The 24,913-nt window shown below is 41.6% G+C and overlaps 1 protein-coding gene across 8 annotated transcripts in view; it reads right to left on the reverse strand.

Moving 5' to 3' along the window:
• Positions 1 to 1,597: 1,597 nt before the first annotated feature.
• Positions 1,598 to 24,913, reverse strand: part of LOC115336504 (splicing regulatory glutamine/lysine-rich protein 1) — a 62,968-nt gene continuing 39,652 nt past the window's right edge. For 3 of the 8 annotated variants that reach the window (XM_041121564.1, XM_041121570.1, XM_041121569.1), the window contains 3 exons: positions 19,229 to 19,315; positions 18,262 to 18,397; positions 13,767 to 16,457 (listed from right to left, as the gene is read on the reverse strand). In XM_041121564.1, coding sequence (XP_040977498.1) covers positions 16,305 to 16,457; positions 18,262 to 18,397; positions 19,229 to 19,315 — 376 coding nt within the window. In that variant the 3' untranslated portion in view covers positions 13,767 to 16,304. Of the gene's footprint in view, positions 1,802 to 12,469; positions 12,762 to 13,766; positions 16,458 to 18,261; positions 18,398 to 18,926; positions 19,043 to 19,228; positions 19,316 to 24,913 lie in introns of those variants that run through there. The other 5 variants (XR_005931801.1, XM_041121566.1, XM_041121565.1 and 2 more) reach the window with 5 other exon arrangements.

Consider the following 24,913-nt stretch of genomic DNA (forward strand, 5'->3'; position numbering starts at 1 on the left):
CTGAAAAGTTACTGCAATAGCTCAAAAGAGGGTGCTATAGCACTGAATTTTATACTGCAGTGAAGCATAGTGTAACTTACTGTAAAAATGCTCTTCCTACACCAGCTACCACACTTTTACTTTTTGAAAGTAAATCCATTCTAAGATTTCTGTTTCTCCACTGTAATTCCCTCAACAAGCCTTAAGGAACTTGAACCTTTCTTGGAGATTTCTCTCTAGGACTTACAACCAGCATACGTTCACAGCAATGAAGGGCAACGTTTTCAAAACAAGATATTGCTACAGCAAATCCCAGACTGCAATTTGCAAAGCCTTAGTGATACACAGAACCACATTATAGAAGGAAGGTTCCCATTTATTGATTCAAAGCATTGTGATGGAAAGGGTATATTGTCAACAGTAGCCCAGTGATCCAAAAAAGTAAGACCACCACCAGCTTTCTGGAATGTCGTGTTCAAGGTTATCAAATCACAGTGGTAAAGCCAAGTTTCTGTATAAACCCCAAATCAGCATCACCCCTATAACAGCAGGGCCTCATTGCAAACTACTTTCATTCCTCTGCCTCACATTGCACCTAACCCACTTCTACACATGCAGGCCTCTTCAACCAGTATAACCATTAATCCTTCATGAAGTTCATACCTTCATAATACAAAAAGGAATGGGGAGACCGAATCATACGCAGTTCTCAAAAAAAAAAAAAACGACAAAAAACCAAAGGCCAAACATCAACAAATCAACAACAAAACCCCAAACAAACCAACACAACACAACCCACCCCCAACATCGTCACAGCTTCCAATTAGCTAAGCAGCAACAGTTTACATGGTATAAATAATCATATTATCATAGCCAGAAATGTTTGATCACTAATGCTAGGCATTTTACATCTCCCATGTGTAACTAAGAAAATGAATCAATAGTGGAACCAGCAGGCTTGGATAGTTATGCACCCCTTTGTGCTCTTCTAAATTTGTGGGAGGCAGGGAGAGGAATGATGCTTGACTGCTTTTATAAAGCTCTTGAGAGCTATGATCTGGAAGGCTGATATAGCCTCTAAAGTAATAATTTTTGCCTCTATGCTCTTTATAGATCTCTATTCATATCTCTCTATAAAGAGCATAAAGGCAAAATTTCTTATCTTATAGGCAGAGGATGACACACAGGCCATGAAACAAGATCACTTCAGAAAGGATGTACTACTCTTTCCAATTGCAGTTATGAACTACTATTGGAATCGAGTTACACATCTGACAGAAGAACAGAAAGTTCTTAAATAAAAGAAGTAGGCTTTCTATGTTTTATTATTATCTACTGAATTACTACATTCCTTACAACTATAAATTACCCCAGGTAAAAATGATCAAAGGGAATCTGATTTATTAGATTGAATTAACTTATGCAATACTTGGCTACTATCTTTCATCTAGCCATAAAAGCACAATAAACGCCATTTCTAATACATTCAGTGCAGTGCAATGACCCAGGTCTAACACTTTCTTCCATCAAAAGCTTGTAAAGTATACTTTAAACTAATAAATTCAGTTTTGCTGTACTTCAGTTGAACAAAGCAAGTATTGTAAGTCCTGTTATAAAATTAGAAGAGTGAAGAACACAATATTTCAGTGACTTACTGTATGTTCCACATTATCTGAGAAATGGCAATATAAAGCAGTCTCCAGCTCTCCAGGCCCACACCATAAATGTACAGCTGTCATCTTTCCATCCTCTTTGGAGATTAAGCAACAGAACAAACATATCACAGCTCTGAGGATCTTTAATGGATCAAAGGATCTCCTTGCTAAGTGAAATTTGGACAGATCAAATAACACCTTATAATTAACATCATAAATATCCAGTCAACATCTTTTGTAGAGGCTGGCCCCTCTTCTCTGCATCCCAATTAACTCTATAATAACATATCTTCCCAAAATCTCCTCCAGCAAGAGGAGAATTAAAGTGGGCACACCAAAGTAAACCAAAGAGCACCTCATGTTTGTTCCTGGTTAATATATATATCTCATAACATCTCTCTATTTATTCTGTATTATGTTTCATTCAGAAATACAGATCATTTTGCTTGAGGCTGACCTGGAACATGGGTTAGTATGATTTACAGCACAGTTCAGACAAGTCTAGTCTATTACTAGATACGTAGTCTAGACTAGACTAGGCAGGACAACTGGGATGCATGAGAACTGAATACTTGCGAGGAAAATGCCAAGCTAGTAGAAAGACAAATATTTAACAGCTCAAAAGACTTATTAAACTAGTCTTAGTAAAATAATAGTATCCCCTTAAAACTGAACAAAGCAGAGGAGCAATTACGGAAAATGCTAGGTCACCACAGTAATACACAAATCTGATGAAAGCAGACAATTATACATTTGTTCAGTGTTCACATTCCATGTGGATCAATGCATTTGCTTTGAACTTCTAAATCCAGTAATCTGAATCAACCCTTTAAAATATTACTTGAAAATTAAATGTTTTCTTTAGGCTCTATCTTTAAAAAGAAACGTAAGATTTAGAGAGAAAAACAGAAGGGGAGGAGAAGCATGGAGTCTTCCCCAGGTCTGAAACTGAAGCAGCACACTTAAGGAAAGACTAATACTAACACTCATGTCTGCCTGTTTTCTTAAAACAAGTAGACAAACAAGCCATGTACAGAAAACGTTTGATTTTAAAAGACTGTCACTTTTTTAGTCAATTTTCAATCACCTCCTCTAAAAATAATTTCTCTTCATTTCTATTTCCTGCTTTAGTGAGTAATTATTTGGCACTAGATTAACAGAAAAGATGCAACTAACAAAAATAATAACTGTAAGCTGAAACTTTCCAGAAAAAAAAATATAAAAAGCTAAAAACTCACTTTTGCTGTCAGTGTCCTCCTGTATTAAGCTCAATCATAAAACTGCCATGACATTTAAAAAAAAAAAAAATTTTTTTTTTTTGCTCTCTTGGATAGTAAGAGTTCATGGTTTCAGGAAACATTGTGAAAACTGAAGTCCATAGATGGCTTCTCAACTGTAGTATTTACTTAAACAATACAGAATCGAAGTTAGAGCTGTGCCTCCTCAAACTATGGGGAAAGTAGCTGCCTCCACATATTGTCAGACAAGTTCAGTAAGCTGTTTTATATTGAAGAGAGTACAAAAGAAAACCCCATACTAAGATACTCAGATCCTGCAATAGGACTTACCTACAAATGAAGCATTCTTGAATTCGAAATAAAAATAAATAGCGCATGCAGAGACATTTCTGAGAAGTTTAAAATTAAACACAATTGAAAGTGTATTTCTCTTACATTAAAAAAACCCAACCCTTTTATACAGTGCTTTTAGTTTTCAATATTATTTTAATTACACTTTTCAACATATAAAAATAAACCTAAGGTACAGGCTGAAAACTTTTTTTCCTGTTTACCTATTAGCAAACAAAATTAAGTTTTAGATTCTCTTTAGGTAATAACACTAACAGTATCTACAAATTACAACTGTCCACACTATTCTCTGGTGAGAAAATGACATCTCTGAACTGAGCGCCTACTGATTTACATTATTTTAGCCATTTACAGATCTCAGCATTTGTGTCACTAAGTCCAACTCTCACTTTTAAAATTATGACAACACCAAAGGCAATAATCCATTGCTATAAAACTGAAAGTATCACCAAGTGGCAGACGGGACCCATAATATGCCCCAAATTGCAATACTTTGTTGTTCAGAATTCACGTCTTCAAAATTATTTGGTTTACCATTATAACGCAATTTTCAAACTAACAAAAAAAAAATTCATTACAAACTAACAAAAAGACAGTGATGCAGACATGACTCAGACCTAAAAGTAAAAGATATACACATCAGTATGGCATTATTGCTTGCAACAGTCATACACATGAATGAGAAAAATAAATGGTCACAGTAATAAGGACAAGTATGCCGCATAAAAGAATTTGCATCATACAAAGCAGCCTTTATTTATCTCTTCCTTAAATGTCGTGGTTTCAGCCCAGCCGGTAACAAAGGGCCACGCAGCCGCTCGCTCACTCCTCCCTGCCCCCCTCCGGTGGGATGGGGAGGAGAATCAGAGGGGAGAAAAGGAAAAAAAAAACCAACAGAACCTCGAGGGTTGAGATAAGGACAATTTACTGAGACAACACAAAAAGAGAAGTTACAACAACAACAACGGTACTAATAAAAGAATATACAAAACCAGTGATGCACAGTGCAACTGCTCACCACCCAGAACCCAACGCTCCGCCACTTCCCCCACCTAAAGCCGAGAGCTCCCCCCAGCCCGCTCCCCAGTTATATACTGAGCATGATGTCACATGGTATGGAATAGCTCCTTGGCTAGTTCAGGTCGGCTGTGCCCCTACTCCCAGGTTCCTGTGAAAATTAACTCTATCCCAGCTGAACCCAGGACATTATCCACCCCTTATTCTATATCATCTACATCATGTCCAGATCCTACACTTTCCAATTAATCACCACCACTTTCTTTGTCTTTGAGATATATATACACACACACACATGCAAATAGTATTTCCCTTAGTCGATGGGCCATCCCTCTAATGTGTCCATCAATTTTACTTAGTCCATGACTTTGGGGCTCCATCTGTCGTTACAGTCCTTCAGGACAGGAGACATGGTGTGTGGTGTTGGATTGTTGCATGCTGCCTCTGGAGCTTGCGGCTGGTATATTTGGTGCAACCCACGCCCTTGGTCTGCAGGATGAAGATGTTGATCTTGAGGAAATCGCTGGGCGCCAGCTCAAGTTCCATCACTGTTGCACTTGGCTCGGTTTCAAAGTCCATCCTTCAGTCATTTGGGTAATTCTTACTGTAATACCCTTGATATGGCATATAGCCACTGTAGATGTAATGACGTACGTTGGCAGGTTATTTAGCAGTTAACATCATACAGCCTAATTCACTGGCTATTCTCTCCCAGAATCAAATCTCCCTGAGGTACACATCGAACTTCCCCATCCTTCTGCATCACCCACCAAGTGCACCCAGGTCCTTGAGCAAAAGCAATCCTGTGGATGGGTTTGTCTCTGCCTGAGGCAGGACTAACCCAGACTGTCTTCCCTAACATACTCTTCATGTGCACTACAGGGACTTCATCTCCTTCTACAGTATGTGAAAGTCTTGGTTGGGCGGGGCCAGCCCGATTGGCAGATCCTCTAGTATTAACTAACCAGGTGACTTTTGATAAATGTGCATCCCAATGTTTGAAAGTCCCACCCCCCCATTGCTCCCAGAGTAGTTTTCAGCACTCCATTGTATCGTTCGATTTTTCTGGAAACCGGTGCATGATAGGGGATGTGATATACCCACTCGATGCCATGCTCTTTGGCCCAGGTGTCTATGAGGTTGTTTCGGAAATGAGTCCCGCTGTCTGACTCGATTCTTTCTGGGGTGCCGTGTCACCATAAAACTTGTTCTTCAAGGCCCAGGATAGTGTTCCGGGCAGTGGCATGGGGCACAGGATATGTTTCCAGCCATCCAGTGGTTGCTTCCACCATTGGAAGCACATAGAGCTTTCCTTGGCGGGTTTGTGGGAGTGTGATATAGTCAATCTGCCAGGCCTCCCCATATTTATATTTCAGCCATCGCCCTCCATACCACAGGGGCTTTAACAGCTTGGCTTGCTTAATTGCAGCACGTTTCACATTCATGGATAACCTGTGCAATAGTGTCCATGGTCAAGTCCACCCCTCGATCATGAGCCCACCTATATGTTGCATCTCTTCCCTGATGGCCTGAAGTATCATGGGCCTACTGAGCTATAAATAGCTCACCCTTATGTTGCCAGTCCAGATCCACCTGAGCCACTTCAATCTTGGTGGCCTGATCCACCTGTTGGTTGTTTTGATGTTTTTCAGTGGCCCGACTCTTGGGTACATGAGCATCTACATGACGTACTTATACAACCAGATTCTCTAGCCGAGCAGCAATATCTAGCCACAGTGCGACAGCCCAGATGGGTTTACCTCTGCGCTGCCAGTTGCTCTGCTTCCATTGCTGTAACCACCCCCACAGGGCATTTGCCACCATCCATGAACCAGTATAGAGATAGAGCACTGGCCACTTTTCTCTTTCAGCAATGTCTAATGCCTGCTGGATGGCTTTCACTTCTTCAAATTGACTCGATTCACCTTCTCCTTCAGCAGTTTCTGCGACTTGTCGTGTAGGACTCCATACAGCAGCTTTCCACCTCCAATGCTTTCCCACAATGCGACAGGACCCGTCAGTGAACAGGGCATATTGCCTCTCATTTTCTGACAGTTTATTATACAGTGGGGCCTCTTCAGCCCGTGTCACCTCCTCCTCTGGCGACATTCCAAAATCTTTGCCTTCTGGCCAGTCCATGATCACTTCCACAATTCCTGGGTGACTGGGGTTTCCTATGCGAACTAGTTGTGTGATCAGTGTGACCCACTTACTCCACGTGGCATCAGTCGCGTGATGTCTAGAGGAGACCTTCTTCCCTTTGAACATCCAGCCCAGCACTGGCAGTCGGGGTGCTAAGAGGAGCTGTGTTTCAGTACCAACCACTTCTGAGGCGGCTCGAATTCCTTCATATGCTGCCAATATCTCTTTTTCAGTTGGAGTATAGCGAGCCTCGGATCCTCTGTATCCCTGACTCCAAAACCCCAGGGGTCGGCCTCGGGTCTCCCCAGGTGCTTTCTGCCAGAGGCTCCAGGTAGCGCCATTCTCCACAGCTGCGGTATAGAGCACATTTTTAACATCTTGTCCTGCCCGGACTGGTCCAAGGGCTACTGCATGAACAATCTCCCGTTTAATTTGTTCAAAGGCTTGTCGTTGTTCAGGGCCCCATTTAATATCGTTCTTCTTCCGGGTCACTTGATAGAGAGGGCTTACAATCAGACTGTAATTTGGAATATGCATTCTCCAAAAGCCCACAACACCTAAGAAAGCCTGTGTTTCCTTTTTATTAGTCGGTGGGGACATAGCTGCTATTTTGTTGATCACATCCATGGGGATCTGACGACGCCCGTCTTGCCATTTTACTCCTAAGAACTGGATCTCCTGTGCAGGTCCCTTGACCTTACTTTCTTTTATGGCAAAACCAGCCTGTCCCGATCCAATGTCAGGGAAGGTGTCGATATGATCCCAAGAGCGAGATTAAGACACAAACGAGGTCAAATGCTGTATACCCAAAAGAGGTTTTAGTATCAAAAGTAGAAAATAGTAGCGATAGGATAAAATGGAAGAAAAGGCAGAAATCAAGCAAGCAGTCGGGATAGAGTTGCAAGGATAGTCACCACCATGGATCCAGCGGCGTCCCGTTGGTCTGATAGCATATTTCCATACATTCTGTATGGTATGTCTAAATATTTTGATGGTTTTAATATTTTGTACCAGCCGTGGAAACTGGTTTGCTGCTAGGTGACTGTAAAAGTGAGATTTGGTAAATAACTATTAGAAATCTTATACTAACACTATGATTGAAACAATAGACAAAAGTATAGCCAAGCAATTTACTAGTAGAGGTAGTTGCTCAGAAGTTTTGCAGTTCTTGGCTCTTATGACTAGATGTTCCTGTACGCTAGATGAGAACAATGTTGAAACTGACCACACGTGATCGAAGCTGCGTTAAGCTTCAAGATCAAAGAACAAGAATAAAGACTTCAAGGACAGCCAACAAGAACTTCAAATGGGTCGGTGGTCGCAAAAGCAGCCCTTCGACTCAAATGGATCCTTCATTGCGCATGATCGGATGTAGGCAGTACTAAGATAATCAGTTGCAATTATTTTTATGTATATGTATACTAATCTGATTAATATGCAATTAGTTATTCTATATAACCTGTTAGTGCTAAAGCTGTGGTATGCACGCTAGGTGGAACTATCCCCCGTGCATCCAGCGCTGCAATAAAGAATGCCTGCCTTCTAAAACTCCAAAACGAGTCTTAAGAGAGTTTCTTCAGCCGGCTTTTCGGTATCAGGTCCTCAGTCTTCAATTCTTCGGTTGTGGGTGCACACCACGGCTTGTCTCCATGGTTTTTTATAGGGCATATTTTGATGCGGTATGCACATACGTATTGTTCATGCACTGTTCACACGCTGCAGGTTTCGTCTGTCACAGGACCTTCCCGTGATCAACACCAGAAACCAGTATCTTATCTCAAAGACTACAGTTTCCATGAGAATGGTAGCCTCCACAGTCTTGCATGCTTGTCGGCTTCAGCCCATTTCCTCTCCTGGATGCCTCAGTGGCCTAGTAATTGTCCTTATGGATGGAGCAATGTCCTGCTTAGACAGGCCATCTCAGAGAGAAAAAGCTCAAGATAAGCAGTTCAGTTCCTTGAGATGAATGGCTTGAGATGACAGTCCAGTCTCTCACACCTAACAATCTTTGAGACAAACAGCTCGAGAGATAACAACTCAGTCTCTCACACAGCCTTCAAAAGGATTTGGATTATTTTCTTCCCTTTCTCAAAGACTTCTTCTGCTGTGTTGCCCCATACGATGATGTCATCAATGTATTGCAGGTGTTCCGGAGCTTCACCTTTTTCCAGTGCAGCCTGGATCAGTCCATGGCAAATGGTGGGGCTGTGTTTCCACCCCTGGGGCAGTCGGTTCCAGGTGTACTGGACACACCTCCAAGTAAAAGCAAACTGTGGCCTGCACTCTGCTGCCAGAGGGATTGAGAAAAATGCATTAGCAATGTCAATTGTGGCATACCACTTGGCTGCCTTTGATTCCAGTTCGTATTGAAGTTCTAGCATATCTGGAACGGCAGCACTCAGCAGTGGCGTGACTTCATTCAGCCCACAATAGTCAACTGTTAGTCTCCACTCCCCATTAGATTTCCGCACTGGCCATATGGGACTATTAAAGGGTGAGCGAGTCTTGCTGATCACTCCTTGGCTCTCCAATCGGCAAATCAGCTCATGGATGGGAATCAGGGAGTATCGGTTGGTGCGATATTGCCGCCGGTGCACCATTATTGTAGCAATTGGCACCTGTTGTTCTTGAACCCTCAGCAACCCCACAACCGAAGGGTCTTGAGGGAGGCTGGGGGCAAGGTGGACAGCTGTTTAATTCCCTCCATCTCCAAGGCAGCTATACCAAAAGCCCATCGATCCCCCTTTGGGTCCTTGAAATACCCCCTCCTGAGATAGTCTATGCCAAGGATGCATGGGGCCTCTGGACCAGTCTCAATGGGGTGTTTCTGCCATTCGCTCCCAGTTAAGACTCACTTCAGCTTCCAATACAGTTAACTCTTGGGATCCCCCGTCACACCAGAAATACAAATGGGTTCTGCCCCTTTATAACTTGATGGCATTAGGGTGCATTGTGCACCGGTGTCCACTAGAGCCTTATATTCCTGTGGGTCTAATGTGCCAGGCCATCGAATCCACACAGTCCAATAGACCCGGTTATCCCTTTCCTCCACCTGGCTGGAGGCAGGGCCCCTCTAATTCTGGTCAGAGTATCCAGTACTCACTTCTCATAAAATTGGCTCAGAAGTCCCTTCAAGAGGACCAGAAATGAGATCAGCCCTTCTAACCTGTCTGGGGGACTGCTCACGGGAAACTGGAGCGGCATTTTTCCAGGAGGAATCCTCTTTTCTGATTGCTTTTTCTCGCAACTCACGTACCCGTGCATCTAGGATTGAGGTAGGTTCTCCATCCCACTTCCTCATGTCCTCTCCATGGTCACGCAGGTAAAACCACAGGTTAGCCTGTCCTGTGTACTTTCTATCTCCTCTCTCTTGAGCAGAGGAACGCTTACTCCTTGTTACGGATGCACGCATAAGCAAATCCAACAGGTGTTAAAACTCAGATTTATTCTTCAGTAAAAAGTTAGTTAGAAGTCCAGTAACATTTTATAAACCACAGGCTCAATGATGTAAAGAGAATTAATACTACACGGCCGACTCAAGAATGCCCAAGATTTAAAGCGATGGCTCCAAAACGCACGTATCACTCACCTAAAAGCTGAGGGCTCTCTCCCTCGAGGAGTTACCTCGGGCGGCGTCCCGACCCAAGGGGGAGTCCCCGACTGCAGACCCGCTGCTCCGAGGAGGACTGCCAACGTGTCCTCCGGCGGGACCCCGTTTATACCCCTGTCGAATCTGACCTGTGGTCATTTAATCCCTATTGGCCAAGAAGGTCACCTCAGTGTACCTGGCACGTCTCGATTGGCCAGTCAAAATTTCAACCTGCGGCCTCTAGGGTTTAGGGGTTTTTTTCCTTCCCCTTCTCCCTGCCTGGAGAAGTTTCGTTTCCTGCTGGTGGGATGGGGCGGGGGGGAGGGGGGGAAGTGTACTGCCACACTCCTAATAGCTGCAATGCGGGCCTGTACAGGTGGGGAGAAGGACATATCCACTTTGAATTGCCGGAACTCCCGGGACAATTCCTCTACAGCCGAGACACAGGCCCGTAGGGAGGAAGAGAGACTTCCTTCGTATTGCCGGAGTTGAACAGCCAGTTCGTCCACCGTTTGTCCATAGCCTTCTTTCCAGGACATTACTGCCAATGAGTTGGCATAGGTTGGCGGTGCACTTTGTAGAAACTTCCGCCACATGGGTTGTGTGCGTTGGACTTCACCTGGATCTGTGGGTGACTGCGCATTTTCCAGGTCATTATAAATCACCTCCAGCACGGCTAATTCCCTCAGGTACTGGATATCTCTCTCCATGGTGGTCCACTTGCCTTGGTGACATGTAACTTCATCCTTGAAGGGGTATCTTTCCTTCACACCTGACAGAAGTCGCCTCCAGAGGCTGAGGACTTGTGTTTTTCTCCCAATTGCCTTGTCAATGCCACCTTCCCTAGACAGGGATCCCAGCTGCTTGGCTTCCCTACCCTCTAATTCCAAACTACTGGCCCCATTATCCCAGCATCGGAGCAGCCAGGTAACAATGTGCTCACCTGGGTGGCGGCCAAAATCTTTTCGCATGTGGCACAACTCACTCAGGGATAGAGATCGGGTGATTATTTCAGGTTCTGCCTCTTCCTCCTGTTCTCGCGATGACCCTGGTTCACTTTCATCCCTCACTAAGCGAACTGATTTCTTTGTGTGTTTCTTCTTCTGTATAGGGGTGACTGATACTGGCACAGGTTGGTTCTCTGGTTCAGCTGCAGTACCTGTCACCAGGGTTGGGGTAGCCACGGTGCCTGTCACTCTGTTTTCCCTCTCTTCCCCCTGAGGGTGCTGCCTAATATCAAGCAGTGTTTGGTAGATACTGGCCAGGGCCCAGCACAGTGTGGTAATTTGTGCGTCTCTGGAATAGCCACAGCATTTTCCTTTCAAATATTCTACCACTTCATGAGGGTTCTGTAGTTGTTTGGGAGTGAAGCTCCAAACCATTGGAGGTGAGAAGTTGTCTAGATACCTGCCCATATCCTCCCACATGCCGTGCCACCCATGAATATGCAGCCTTGGGGCAGATCTCTGGGTGGTATTCTTAAGAAACTTTTTTGTAGCCCTAAACAAGACCTGAAACACATTCAGGAGACATAGCAGGAACAGCATGCTGGCTTGTGCATGCCAAGGATATTCAAAATTCTCAAAAGCTGTTGTAATTAGCCAGAAGGAGAAAAGGGAGGTGAACAAACAGGGGGAAGTATCCCCCCTTGACTTCCCCATGGATTGGGTGTGATTACCAGTAATTTCCGATAGATGGCGCCTGAAGTATGGAAATTATATCACTGCCGCATACAGATATCAGCTTAACCTCATGACCAGTGATGTAATCATTTCATAAGTTGACATTACCCAGTCTAACAAAATGATAATCCTGATCCCTCTCCCAGAGGTGATAAACATCACCGCAGGGAATACATAGAGCATATAAGAACTTACACAACGCCACCATGTGAACAAATGAACCAACATTGTGACTAGCAACAATTTAACCAATAAAAGAAATGCATATAACAAATTTGTTTTAACACGCTCTGGCCAGATCCATCGTTATCTCAACCCTTAGGGCCCCACGTTGGGCGCCAAAAAGGACTGTCCTGGTTTCAGCCCAGCCGGTAACAAAGGACCACGCAGCCGCTCGCTCACTCCTCCCTGCCCCCCTCCGGTGGGATGGGGAGGAGAATCAGAGGGGAGAAAAGGAAAAAAAAAAACCAAGGGAACCTCGAGGGTTGAGATAAGGACAATTTACTGGGACAACACAAAAAGAGAAGTTACAACAACAACAACGGTACTAATAAAAGAATATACAAAACCAGTGATGCACAGTGCAACTGCTCACCACCCAGAACCCAACGCTCCGCCACTTCCCCCACCTAAAGCCGAGAGCTCCCCCCAGCCCGCTCCCCAGTTATATACTGAGCATGATGTCACATGGTATGGAATAGCTCCTTGGCTAGTTCAGGTCAGCTGTCCAAGCTGTGCCCCGTCCCAGGTTCCTGTGAAAATTAACTCTATCCCAGCTGAACCCAGTACATTAGACCAGAAGAAAAACCTCAGAAATCCCTAAATCTAAAGACTATTACAAAATACCAGTTCAAGCTAAGGGCAACACAGATAAGCTATCAGGTAACAAATAGATTTGCAGAGTTTCAAATTAATTTCAGGTATTGACTTACATGTAACTGGGCTGGAGAACACTAGCAAGCAATGACAAGCATGCTTCAGACTGCAGAATTTACTTTCTTAGCAGCAGAGTAAATGCACTCAAATAGTCAGCTCATTTCAGAATCCAAGCTGTATGTAGGTTGCCACTGTTAGCCAGCTAATTTAAAGCTCGTTCAAACATATGTATCTGAAATTGCAATCAAAGAAATTAGCAGGCAACTAATGAGTAGGCAGAACCCACATCTCACTGTTTTCTCAGGCATTGTTCAGATGTTTCTAGTTTCCAACTTAAGTGCTTCCCCCCCCCCCCCCAGTTCTAATTCTGAAAGCCAAGATTTTTAAAATTATTTTTATTTTTTTTTTATACACACCATACTACTAACAGTGGTTGCAAACAAAATTTCATCCCTCACATCCAGGTTTACCATTTACTTCAATTAATTTATCTAAGTCACAGCCACCTCTATTTTGAGCTTGGAATCCTGCTTCATCCACCAGCAGTTGTTTTCTGCTACCTTCCTCTTTTAAAATCCAAAGAAAAATCCTATCTGTTTTCCAGAAACACCATTGTGAAATAACTGTGGTCACTAATGGAAGCTTCCACATAAGTGCTTTACATGGTCTTAGCAAAATGGCACCATATCATCACTTTTCTGAATAATTACGAATCATAATGTTTTCAAATAAAGGCTGATTCAAATGAAATTACATTTAAAACAATACAGCTATCATGAACTACATTGTTCTCAAAACTTCCACTCAATTTCATCTCATTTATAAAGTACAAAACCAAACAACCGGACATGATAGCACAGCATGCAAACTTATTAACAATGAAGGCAATGAACTTCCAGTGCAAGATGTACACATTTAATGGATGATGCACACAGTCCTGGCAGAGCAAGCAGGAACTTCATTACTGTGCTATGCTACTGGTTTAAAAATAAGCTACCCTCTGCAGAGATAGGCATTTTGCAGAATAATAGTTCTCTAGTGGTTGCTTTTTAGAAGAGGGGAACTGTAGAACACCTAATACAAATAGATATAACTTAACTACTTCACAGATCTGCACAGTATTTACAAAGCAAAACCAGAAAATACAGCATTTGTAAGAAAATATGACTTGGGGTGGGGAGGAAATGTATGTGTTTGGTGGATTTTCTTTTTGTTTGTTTGCCTTTTTTTAAAAAAAAAAAAAAAAGCCCACAATTTTTTTTAAGGGAACCATTAATTCACATACAATATAACAATGTGCTGCATATGGACTTACACATGTGGTAAGTTAGCTACTAAGGCTGCCATCCTTAACTACTAATTTTTAAAGGCGTGTTTCTTAGCTAACTATACACAATCCTTTACATATTCTGTAACTGCTATATAATAGAACTATGCAATTTCAGGATAACGAAACTCAGGAAATCGAACTAATCTCAGCTGAAACATGATACACTGCAAGAATTCTAATTTCTCCCAAATGAGAAGCTTAGCTTTTCAAAGATATTATAAATAATACATGTATATTTTCACTTGTATCCACATTTCAAATCAAAGAAGCTGCCTGACTAAGACCAGATCAACTAAAAGTACGTAACAGCAGAAACTTCCCTCTAAAATACTTAATTTTATTAGTGAAATGGTACCAAAGATAACAAGTATACAAAGAATCTTTTTGCTCTATGCTACTTACACGTCATAAATAAGACAGCTGTTGTTGCAAGACACAGTCCTTCACAGTCTTTCTATAAGCATACAGATCTGTCATTCTTTTATCAGAATAAGCTGTTTACCAGTCAACAGCATGTGGCTTAAACATCACAAAAATGACTGTCTATACTTTACATGGTAAAGCATTTTCTATAGTCTTAAATGTACACAGTGGCAAGAACATAAAATCCTATTAAAAAAAAAAAGAGTGATTAAGCACCTTCACAATCAAATAGGGTTTCATTACCTTAGGAATTGGGCAAATTTTTCATTCCCTGTAATATGCTTTTTTTTTTTTTTGTAAGAATTATCTATGCAAAGGAAAAGAAAAACAAATAGCTAATATGCTATTAAGTTTTTTTTAACTGAAAGAAATAACTCTTCCCATGAGGTAAGGCAATTAAGTCATTTGATTGTATTAAGTTGTATTAAAAATATTCTACTTGATTTTAGGTATTAATTTTAAAGGTATGACTCTTAAGAAATCTCACAATGATGAAACTGATTAAATCAGTTCAGAGAGCACAAGCCATATTTTACCTTGACAAAAATATTTGCTTTATCATTCTCTTCTTACGTGCTTTCTCTTTAAAGAATGAAAAAAGAATCTCTATCATATAACTCGTGTGTAAATTAGAACTTTTTTTTTCCCAAATTATTTATCCCCTCAGCTTTGCATATGATTCCTTTTATAACACCCAACAGGTATCAGACATGATGATGGAGAGGTAACAATTAAGGCCATTCAAATGTAGATTACATGTCTAAAGGGCTGCCTTTGATGCAGGTGATCAGAAAATGCTTTGTATTCAGCTACTACTTTTGTACAGCGGTGGTCCCCAAAATGCATCTTTTCACCTATAAATCTCTTCTAAAAATAAAAAATAAAAGTAAAAATGGAGCTTTAGTATTTTAACAAGTGAATCAAACAATTGTTCTGACAAATCACTTGCATTCTTGTCTACAGTATAGTGGTGGCAAAATAGCAATAGAGATCATGTAAGATTTAGCTGAAAATGAGTAATAATAGCACATATACATTTCTAGAAAATACCACATTATTTTAAGAAGGCACTAAAGCTTCTGCTTGTGCTCCCATTTTTTTTAACAAATAAGGAAAAAAAAAATATTTTCATAATGGCACCTGTACTATTTGCAGCTGAACAGACACTGCAGTACAGCTCAAAACAAAACTGTAAGTTCTAATAATATCATACAGATGTGCTCACTTCTGGAAGGACAAAAATAAACAACAAAACAAAACAACCCCAAAATAGCCCAGTAAGCCAATGTATTATCTATAACATTGCAATGTTCCTTTTAGGAACAGAAAAGTAGCATGTGTTGTTCAAATACTTTAAAAGAAATATTCATTTTAGGGATATTAGTAAGAAATTGTTTTAAATATAACCCAAAAAATCTCAAGCAGTGAGCAAATGAAAAGCAAACTAGTCAGTGGGCATTTAACGTAAGAACTGTAAAACTGTGTTTATGTTTAAAAACCCTTTTTCTATATTTTCATTTACAACAAAAGAAAGTGTGTATATTTATGCACTGTTTCCAAGCACATCAAACAATACACATTGAAGTTTTTGTGGATTTTTTTAACCCACAAAGTAAAATAATACAAAATTCATCAACAAGCAGTATTTTAAACAACCTTCAATGCATATCTTCAGCTTTTTTTGGATAGTACAGGTTTACATCTTTCAGTTTCTACTTATTTGTAACAGCTTATGGCAAAACTTAACATAAATCATTATACAAATAAGGACAGCCATCATGGAAATGCATGGATTTTCAGAGATGAATAGTTCTGATGGCATCTGCCTTTTCATGGTATAACTACTGGTCCATGCTCTCCTGCTTTACAGCAAGAAATCGACGAAGCTATCACAAGAATTGGAAGAGCCACTAGTACTATCACCATGTTCAGGTTGATTGCTTTGACATTTTCTTCCTCATTCTGGGAAATAAAAAGCTTTGGATTTCATTCCTCAGTTGAGTCAGAAGTCTATTCTTTGCTTTAAACCTCTTCCATTTTAATTGAGAGGTTTTCGTCATTTGGTTGACAGTTCCCATTCTGTTGTAGTTTGACTTCATCTGTCCTTTGTGTATCTCTATTGCCTACTTCCTTGTCAGTTTCTGAATTCAGATCCTCTTTAGTGTGATCTTTGTCCTACCAAAGATAAAATTATTTTACAAAAAAACCCATACTCTTAGCATTACGGGATATGACTTTGAACCAACTCTTGGTATTTTGATTGCCTAAATTTTTACACGCCTATCTTGTCTCAGCAATTTTCAGAACAGAGGTGTCACTTTTTTTTTCTGAAAAAAAAAAAAAAAAGCTGTCTTTTCAATTGGCTGAATGTAGGCACTCATAACAACCCATCACCCAGAAATCATTGCCATAAAGTCATCTGACTTTATCATCGATATTCAGGTAAAATAGAACAAGCAGCATCACGGGACCTATGAGAAACAGCTCCAGAAATTAAGACCTCACCATACTTTTTAAATAAAACAGGATTACAATTTTTCTTTCATAAAATTTATCAGTTACCTGAAAAAAATAAGAGAGTTCTTGGGTAAAACAATTACTTAAGCATGTGGACAGTCACCTAAATCAGCTGTTTTATAACAGTTGAATAATTCTGACTACCACAAACTACTCTTTAAAGGCATGCTGCTTTTCAAATTCTAAGATTAAACAATTTGAAGATGTTTCTTTTTTAATCACACCACCTTCTATTTTACAAGGGAAAAATGCCATACTACTCTTCCTCAAAACTTCAACTTTACTCCTGCAGAGTCCAATATACAGCCCAGGACCAAAACAACCAGGCAGAAGCTGAACTGCAGAGTGAAAGTTTATGAAAAAAATCTTTTCAGCTTGAGAGCCTGTGCTGGTTTTGGCTGGGATAGAGTTAATTTTCTTTATAGTAGCTAGTATGGGGCTATATTTTGGATTTGTGCTGGAAACAGTGTTGATAACACAGGGATGTTTTCCTTATTGCTGAGCAGTGCTTACACAGAGCCAAGGCCTTTTCTGCTTCTCACCCCACCCCACCAGCGAGTAGGCTGGAGGTGCACAAGAAGTTGGGAGGGGACACAGCTGGGACAGCTGACCCCAACTGACCAAAGGGATATTCCAGACCATATGACATCTTCCTCCAGCTTTATATGCTGAGCATGAAGAAGGAAGGGGGACACACACGTTCGGAGTGATGGCATTTTGTCTTCCCAATGTCATGGTTTAACCCCAGCCAGCAGCTAAGCACCACGCAACCGCTCGCTCACTTCCTTCCCCCCCATCCAGTGGGATGGGGGAGAGAATTGGGGGGGGGGGGAAGAAGAGTAAAACTCGTGGGTTGAGATAAAGACAGTTTAACAGGACAGAAAGGAAGAAAATAATAATAATAATAACAAAAGAATTGGAATATACAAAACAAGCGATGCACAATGCAGTTGCTCACCACTCGCCAACTGATGCCTAGTTAGTTCCCCAGCAGCAATCTGCCCCCTAGGCCAACTCCCCCCAGTTTATATACTAGGCATGATGTCACATGGTATGGAATATCCCTTTGGCCACTTTGGGTCAGCTGCCCTGGCTCTGTCCCCTCCCAACTTCTTGTGCCCCTCCAGCCTTCTTGCTGGCTGGGCATGAGAAGCTGAAAAATCCTTGACATTAGTCTAAACATTACTTAGCAACAACTGAAAACATCAGTGTGTTATCAACATTCTTCTCATACTGAATCCAAAACATAACACTACACCAGCTATTAGAAAGAAAATTAACTCTATCCCAGCCAAAACCAGGACACTCTTGACTGGCAAAACCTAAACACAAGTGGCAATAATTTGGTAAGGAAAACAGGGGAAAAAGAAGGGTGAGGAAAAGAAAGAAAAAGGGAGGGAATTCCAATAATCATTCTACTTGCAGCACTCCACTCTGCTTATCACTTGGTCACACAGCTTACCTTCAAAGTAGTGGTGCTTTTATCAGATTCCTCCTTTCCCTCTTTTTCTTTACTACTTTTTTTCTTGGAGGTGGAGTGTTCCCTTTCTCTTCTTTCATTATTTGTATCCTTTTCTCTTTTTTTTTCTTTCTTGTTTCTGTATAAGAAAATTTTTACTCAAATCAGAATTTGATCCATCAGCAACAAATGTACTACCAATGCATACATTGAGTGTACTGTACATTAAATTGCACAGTACAGTAACTAAGAATGTTGGTATCCTGGTTTGCTTTCCTTCAGAAAGGTTCAGTCACCTTCAAACCATTTAACTGCAAACTAAACTCTTATCTGGGGGGTTTCAAAAACAAACAAAAAAACCCCACCACAACAAAAAAACCCAAACAAAACCCACAAAAATACACACAAAAACATAACAAAAACCCCTTCAGAAAGACAAAGGAAGAGAGCTAAAGAATGCATGTGTTCAGTATACATGGTATTTGTATTTGCAAAGAGAAAACCAAATTAATCTGTATCCGATGAAGGGCTTTTATTGATTTAAAGCAAATTTGCATCACTAACATTTAAAACTCTCCAGCTGAAAGCATACCAAAGATCAAATCCATGAAGGGTTTTTTTTGTTTTGTTTTAAATTAGAACTGAATCATACTGACCAATTGAAATTATCTGAGATGACCAGTGAAAAGGCAGTAAATCAATTAAAATACTTCTTAAATTGTTTTCAATATATGTATCTGCATCCACCTTCAAGTGTTCTGTTTATTGAAAAACAAACCTTTTCCTTCGAAAAGAAAATTATTATTGAAGAGCTTCTTGCATAACAAAAAAAAAAAAATCCGGAAGAAACACAAATTGAGTTAGCTCCTTTCATAACACTGATCTCTATATCACATTTCAATTTAACAAAAATACTGTAACTTTTTCCTCCTTTACTGCTCATGAACTTTTATGTTTACATCAAACTGACCTTCTTGGAGAAGGAGTTCGTGAAGACTTTCTTTTTGTTGTTTTAGGAGACTTAGAGGGACTTCTACTCTTCCTTTTACGCCTTTCTCTGGAGGACCAAGAAATTCAAGATCACCAAAGAAAAATAATAAACTCAGGAACTGCATAAAACCAGAAAGCTCTTAAAATGATCTGACACAACTGAAGTTTAATTCCTGAATACATGAGCTAGCATTCCTATTGGTTTAGAAGCAAACAGTGTAAAATGAAGCTCAAGCTGTTGTCAAAATCAAAATGAATAATATCTATTGTTTTCCTGGCACTCCATGCTCAGCAAACCTACATATCATTCTATAATGCACTGAAGAGCTCTTGGTATTTTACAAAACAGCTGTTTTACACAGATGTATGGAATTTGCTGAAGTTGCTGTTATGGAGTCTGATCTCAAATAGAACAGAACATTAAATAACATTGCAAACATATTGAGGCACATGTTAAAAAAATTAAAAATTGAGCAAGTAAAGCTTCATTCAATGTAAACATAGAACCTATCTCTGTCAAAGTAAGATGACTCTTTCCTATCACCTCTTCATAGAGCAGGAAAAGCAGACAGGAAGAACCATCAAAGGAAAACAGAGAAGTTAAAAACTAATTGACTGGGCACTTTAAGATACTGCACAAAAGCTACACTTATGGATACCAGCTTTTGCAATTCACACCTAATTTCTTTAATATTTAGAAAGGCCAAGAAAGCAACAGTTATTAGATAAATTAAAAAAGGATATATTAAGATATACCTAGTATCACTATCTGGATTCATACTCTGACAATATCATCTAGCCTGACCTCCTGAAGCTGCATAGGACAAAAGTTCATAACTATTTTGTTCAGCAAACTCTTAAGTTTGATTCGATCTTTGGTAAACAAAAATATAAAGTGGCCTCAAAATCATGGAAAAAAACCCACAACCATTGATCAGCTGTTCACTGGTTAACATGCACCTCATTTGAGCATCCTCACATTTATCATCACCTTTTTCCAAATGAGGATATTGGAAATGAATATATTATTCTGACAGTGCTCCCACTTGTCTACATTGAGTACATGCCCACTTTATTTTGCTTTCCTGCATACATATCTGTGAGCAACCAATTAAGTGCCTGTGAGATACTGATTCATCTCGAGCCATTTGTCTCAAAGACTGTTTGCTGTGAGAGACTGAACTGTGAACTATTTATCTCGAGCCATTTGTCTCGAGGATGGCTTGTTTAAGCAGGACACTCCTCTGGCCGATAAGGACGATTACCAGTCCATTGAGGAGAGGGGCTGGAGCCACCCGAAGCATGCAGGAATACACGGAGACTACCATTGTCATGGAAATTGTAGTCCTTGAGATAAGATACTGGTTTGTTGATCATGCAAAGGTCCTGTGATAGACAAAACCTGCAGTGCCTGAACAGTAGGTATGTGCATGTATCGGCCCTATAAAAAACCGTGGAGACAAGCCGTGGTGTGCACCCACCACCGAAGAATTGAGGACTGAGGACCAACGGGACGCCGCTGGATCCATGGTGGTGACTATCCTTGCAACTCTTTCCCGACTGCTTGCTTGATTTCTGCCTTTTTTTCTTCCATTCTATCCTATTGCTATTATTTTCTACTTTTGATACCTTTGATAATAAAAGCTTTTTTGGGTATACAGCATTTGACCTCGCTTGTGTCTTAATCTCGCTCTTGGGATCATATCAAAACCTTCCCTGACACTGGATCGGGACAGTGCCCTAGTAATTGTGTTCAAACTAGAAACTGTTTATTCATGAAATCTAATTTTCAGTTTCTGCTTTTCATATTTCAAGTTGAAGAACTACAGCTGTGTCTGATGGCATTACTACCTCTGTTACATTTGTCTGTACAAAGATTTTTGTGTGCCTGTTTTTATTAACACTCTTAAGCAACACTAATACAGGAAAATTTAAGAAAAAGAGGTTTGAAAACTTTGATAGTGATCCTGTGTCTCTAAATCATACACAGAACTAACATTCTTGTCTCAAAGGAAAAATCCCACAGGCTAATGACTGGAGGCAACTTTCTGTTGATTTAAATAAAGTTCACTAGGAATGGCTCCAAGATTTGCCTTAGATCAACACCAGGTCTAGCATTGCTAGAATCTTTTAATTTTGAGACAGAAGCTTTGGGGCAGAGAGATTTTTCAACACCTGTCTCCAACTAGCAGCACTTGGAAGAATGGTGGCAGTGTGAACTAACTTCCTAGGAAGAGAACAAGCTTTCAGCCTCTTCATATTCTGTTTGCCCCTAATTAAAGCACAAATTTTGTTTCTTACCCTGATGGAATCTGAGCCTTGCTAATGCCAGCAGAAATTGCCAGTGGAATATATGGGGTCCCTCTGCCTTCTTTAGGTAAAAAAAAAAAGCAAAAAATTAAGAAAAAATCCCAGAGAAACAATATTTAATGGGTAAGACTGACTGGACTTGATATTACCACCTTCAGGTTGGGCCATTACAGGGTTATGAAGGAAGATACCACTTCAGCCATCAAGAAGTCTTCTCTTTGGACAAAGTCCCTACCTATCTCCTTTGCTAGCCTGTAGATGCCTCTTAGAAAAGGATCCCAATTCTCCTCTTCCTCTGGTCTGTGTCTCTTCCTTCAGCTAAGAATGAAAAATAGCCACCTCATTTCTAGTACTTGCATGCTGTTTGTCAGTAAAGCAAGGTGAGCTGCCACCTAGTTCTTAGAAGGTCTTGTATGTTCTATTCCACCTCTTCTCCAAAAAGACAACTAGAAGACTATTTGTCCAATATTTTACACTCTTCAGAAAAAGGATCTGCATCTTCAAAAATGGTCCCAACTCAATGCTACAGTGTAAATCCAGACAACTGAAATGCCAGGTTGTTGGATAATCTTCTCCTGAATGGTTTGTAACCATTTCCACTAGGCAAAGTCAATCACCAAAGTAAACAGACACCCCTAAATACAAGCTAATCAGGACTTGGTAGCCCAACCTATTGACAAATACTTTTCAGAATAACAGAATTACTGAGGTTGGAAGAGCCCTCTGGAGACCACCTAGTCCAGACCCCCACTCTCCCAAAACAGGATCAACTAGAGCAGGTTACTCAGGGCCATGTCCAGTCAGGTTTTTAATATCTCCGAGGATGGAGACTCCACAATCTCTCTGGGCAACTGGTTACAGTTTGCCCAAAAACCACAAAATTTAATCATAGTTCAATATATGCCCATTGCCTCTTGCCCTGTCACTGGCCATCACTGAGAGGAGTTGGACTCCATCTTCTTCATACTCTCCCATCAGGTATTCAATACACACTGGTAAGATACCCCCTCAGCCTTCTCTTCTCCAAGCTAAAGAATCCCAGCCCTCTCAGCCTCTCCTTGTATGATGGATACATATAAAAACCAATGTATTTCTCTCATCCTCTATCTTCAAAAAGAACATTGTCCCTGTTTAATGGCATCCGTACGAAAAATTAATTTCGTATAAAAGTAGGACTTTGTACTGTGAGACCATTAGAAGAGATACACTAAATTTCACTAGAATTCTCTGCCCAAGTACATGACATTTGAGCCTTCCATGATGCTGTCTTAAATAGCGGGATGCTTAAAGGCGAACATAACTGTTGCAAACTAGAGTATAAATTTTTTGTAACATCCAGCTAACTACACTTGCTATTTGACATTAGGAACTGGGTCTTCCACCAAGGCTCTTACGTAAAAGCTACACATTACTGTATTGGGTTTGCATGGCAAGGTTTTGGTAGCAGGGGGGCTACAGGGGTGGCTTCTGTGAGAAGCTGCTAGAAGCTTCCCCTATGTCCAAAAGAGCCAGTGCCAGCTGGCTCCAAGACGGACCCACCGCCAGCCAAGGCTGAGCCAATCAGCGATAGTGGTAGCGCCTCTGTGATAACATTTTTAAGAAGGGGGAAAAAACTACTGTGCAACAACAACCAGAAGAGAGGAGTGAGAACATGTGAGAGAAACAACTCTGCAGACACCAAGGTCAGTGAAGAAGGAGGGGGAGGAGATGCTCCAGGCGCCGGAGCAGAGATTCCCCTGCAGCCTGTGGTGAAGACCATGGCGAGGCAGGCTGTCCCCCTGCAGCCCATGGAGGTCCACGGTGGAGCAGATATCCACCTGCAGCCCATGGAGGACCCCACGCCAGAGCAGGCGGATGCCCAAAGGAGGCTGTGACCCCGTGGGAAGCCCGCGCTGGAGCAGGCTCCTGGCAGGACTTGTGGACCTGTGGAGAGAGAAGCCTGCACTGGAGCAGGTTTTCTGGCAGGACTTGTGACCTCGTGGGGGACCCACGCTGGAGCAGTCCATTCCTGAAGGACTGCACACCATGGAAGGGACCCATGCTGGAGCAGTTCGTGAAGAACTGAAGCCCGTGGGAAGGACCCATGCTGGAGAAGCTCATGGAGGACTGTCTCTCGTGGGAGGGACCCCATGCTGGAGCAGGGGAAGAGAGTGAGGAGGAAGGAGCAGCAGAGATAACGTATGATGAACTGACCACAACCCCCATTCCCAGTCCCCCTGCATCACTCAGGGGGAGGAGGTAGAGAAAATCAGGAGTGAAGTTGAGCCTGGGAAGAAGGGAGGGGTGGGGGGGAAGGTGTTTTAAGGTTTGGTTTTATTTCTCAATACCCTACTCTGGTTTGACTGGCAATAAATTAAATTAATTAATTTCCCCAAGTCGAGTCTGTTTTGCCTGTGACGGTAATTGGTGAGTGATCTCCCTGTCCTTATCTCAACCCACGAGCCCTTTGTTATATTTTCTCTCCCCTGTCCAGCTGAGGGGGGGAGTGATAGAGCAGCTTTGGTGGGCACCTGGCGTCCAGCCAGGGTCAACCCAGCACAATTACTTATCTAATTCAATACTCCTGAGGCATACAGGCAGAAAATGTTGTTTTCAATGCTGACAGAACTCTCTCTACTCTGTGCAGGTATTCAACCCATGAAATAAATGTTAACAATGCATTAAAATAGGAAGCTGCAGATGCTTAAAGAAGCCACAGTATTTTGCCCATAAACCTCCAAAACAACATGGACATTTCATATAAGCCAAACAGAATGTTTAGAAACCATTACAGCCTTTTCTGCATTAGATGAACCATGAACTCCTGAATTTTGAGGGCTCTGGAAATTTTGCTTTTGTCCAGGGAAGTGATTATAATACATAGAACTTTTCCCAATTCATCCAGCATTTCATTCTCTCAAGGTAACAGTGTATTGGTTTTGCTGGCAAGGTTTTGGTAGCAGGGGGGGGGTTACAGGGGTGGCTTCTGTAAGAAGTTGCTGGAAGTTTCCCCTGTGTTCGAGAGAGAGCCAATACCAGCCGGCTCTAAGATGGACCTGCCGCCAGCCAAGGCCGAGCCAATCAGCGATAGCGGTAACGCCTCTGTGATAACATTTTTAAGAAGGAAAAAAAAGTTGGGATAGGCAGATTCGGCAGCCGGAGAGAGGAGTGAGAACATGTAAGAGAAACAACTCTGCGGACACCAAGGTCAGTGAAGAAGGAGGGGGAGGAGATGCTCCAGGCGCCGGAGCAGAGATTCCCCTGCAGCCCGTGGGGAAGACCATGGTGAGGCAGGCTGTCCCCCTGCAGTCCATGGAGGTCCACGGTGGAGCAGATATCCACCTGTAGCCCGTGGAGGACCCCACGCCGGAGCAGG

Source organism: Aquila chrysaetos (assembly GCF_900496995.4).
Source record: "Aquila chrysaetos chrysaetos chromosome W unlocalized genomic scaffold, bAquChr1.4 W_unloc_3, whole genome shotgun sequence".
NCBI lineage: Eukaryota > Metazoa > Chordata > Aves > Accipitriformes > Accipitridae > Aquila > Aquila chrysaetos.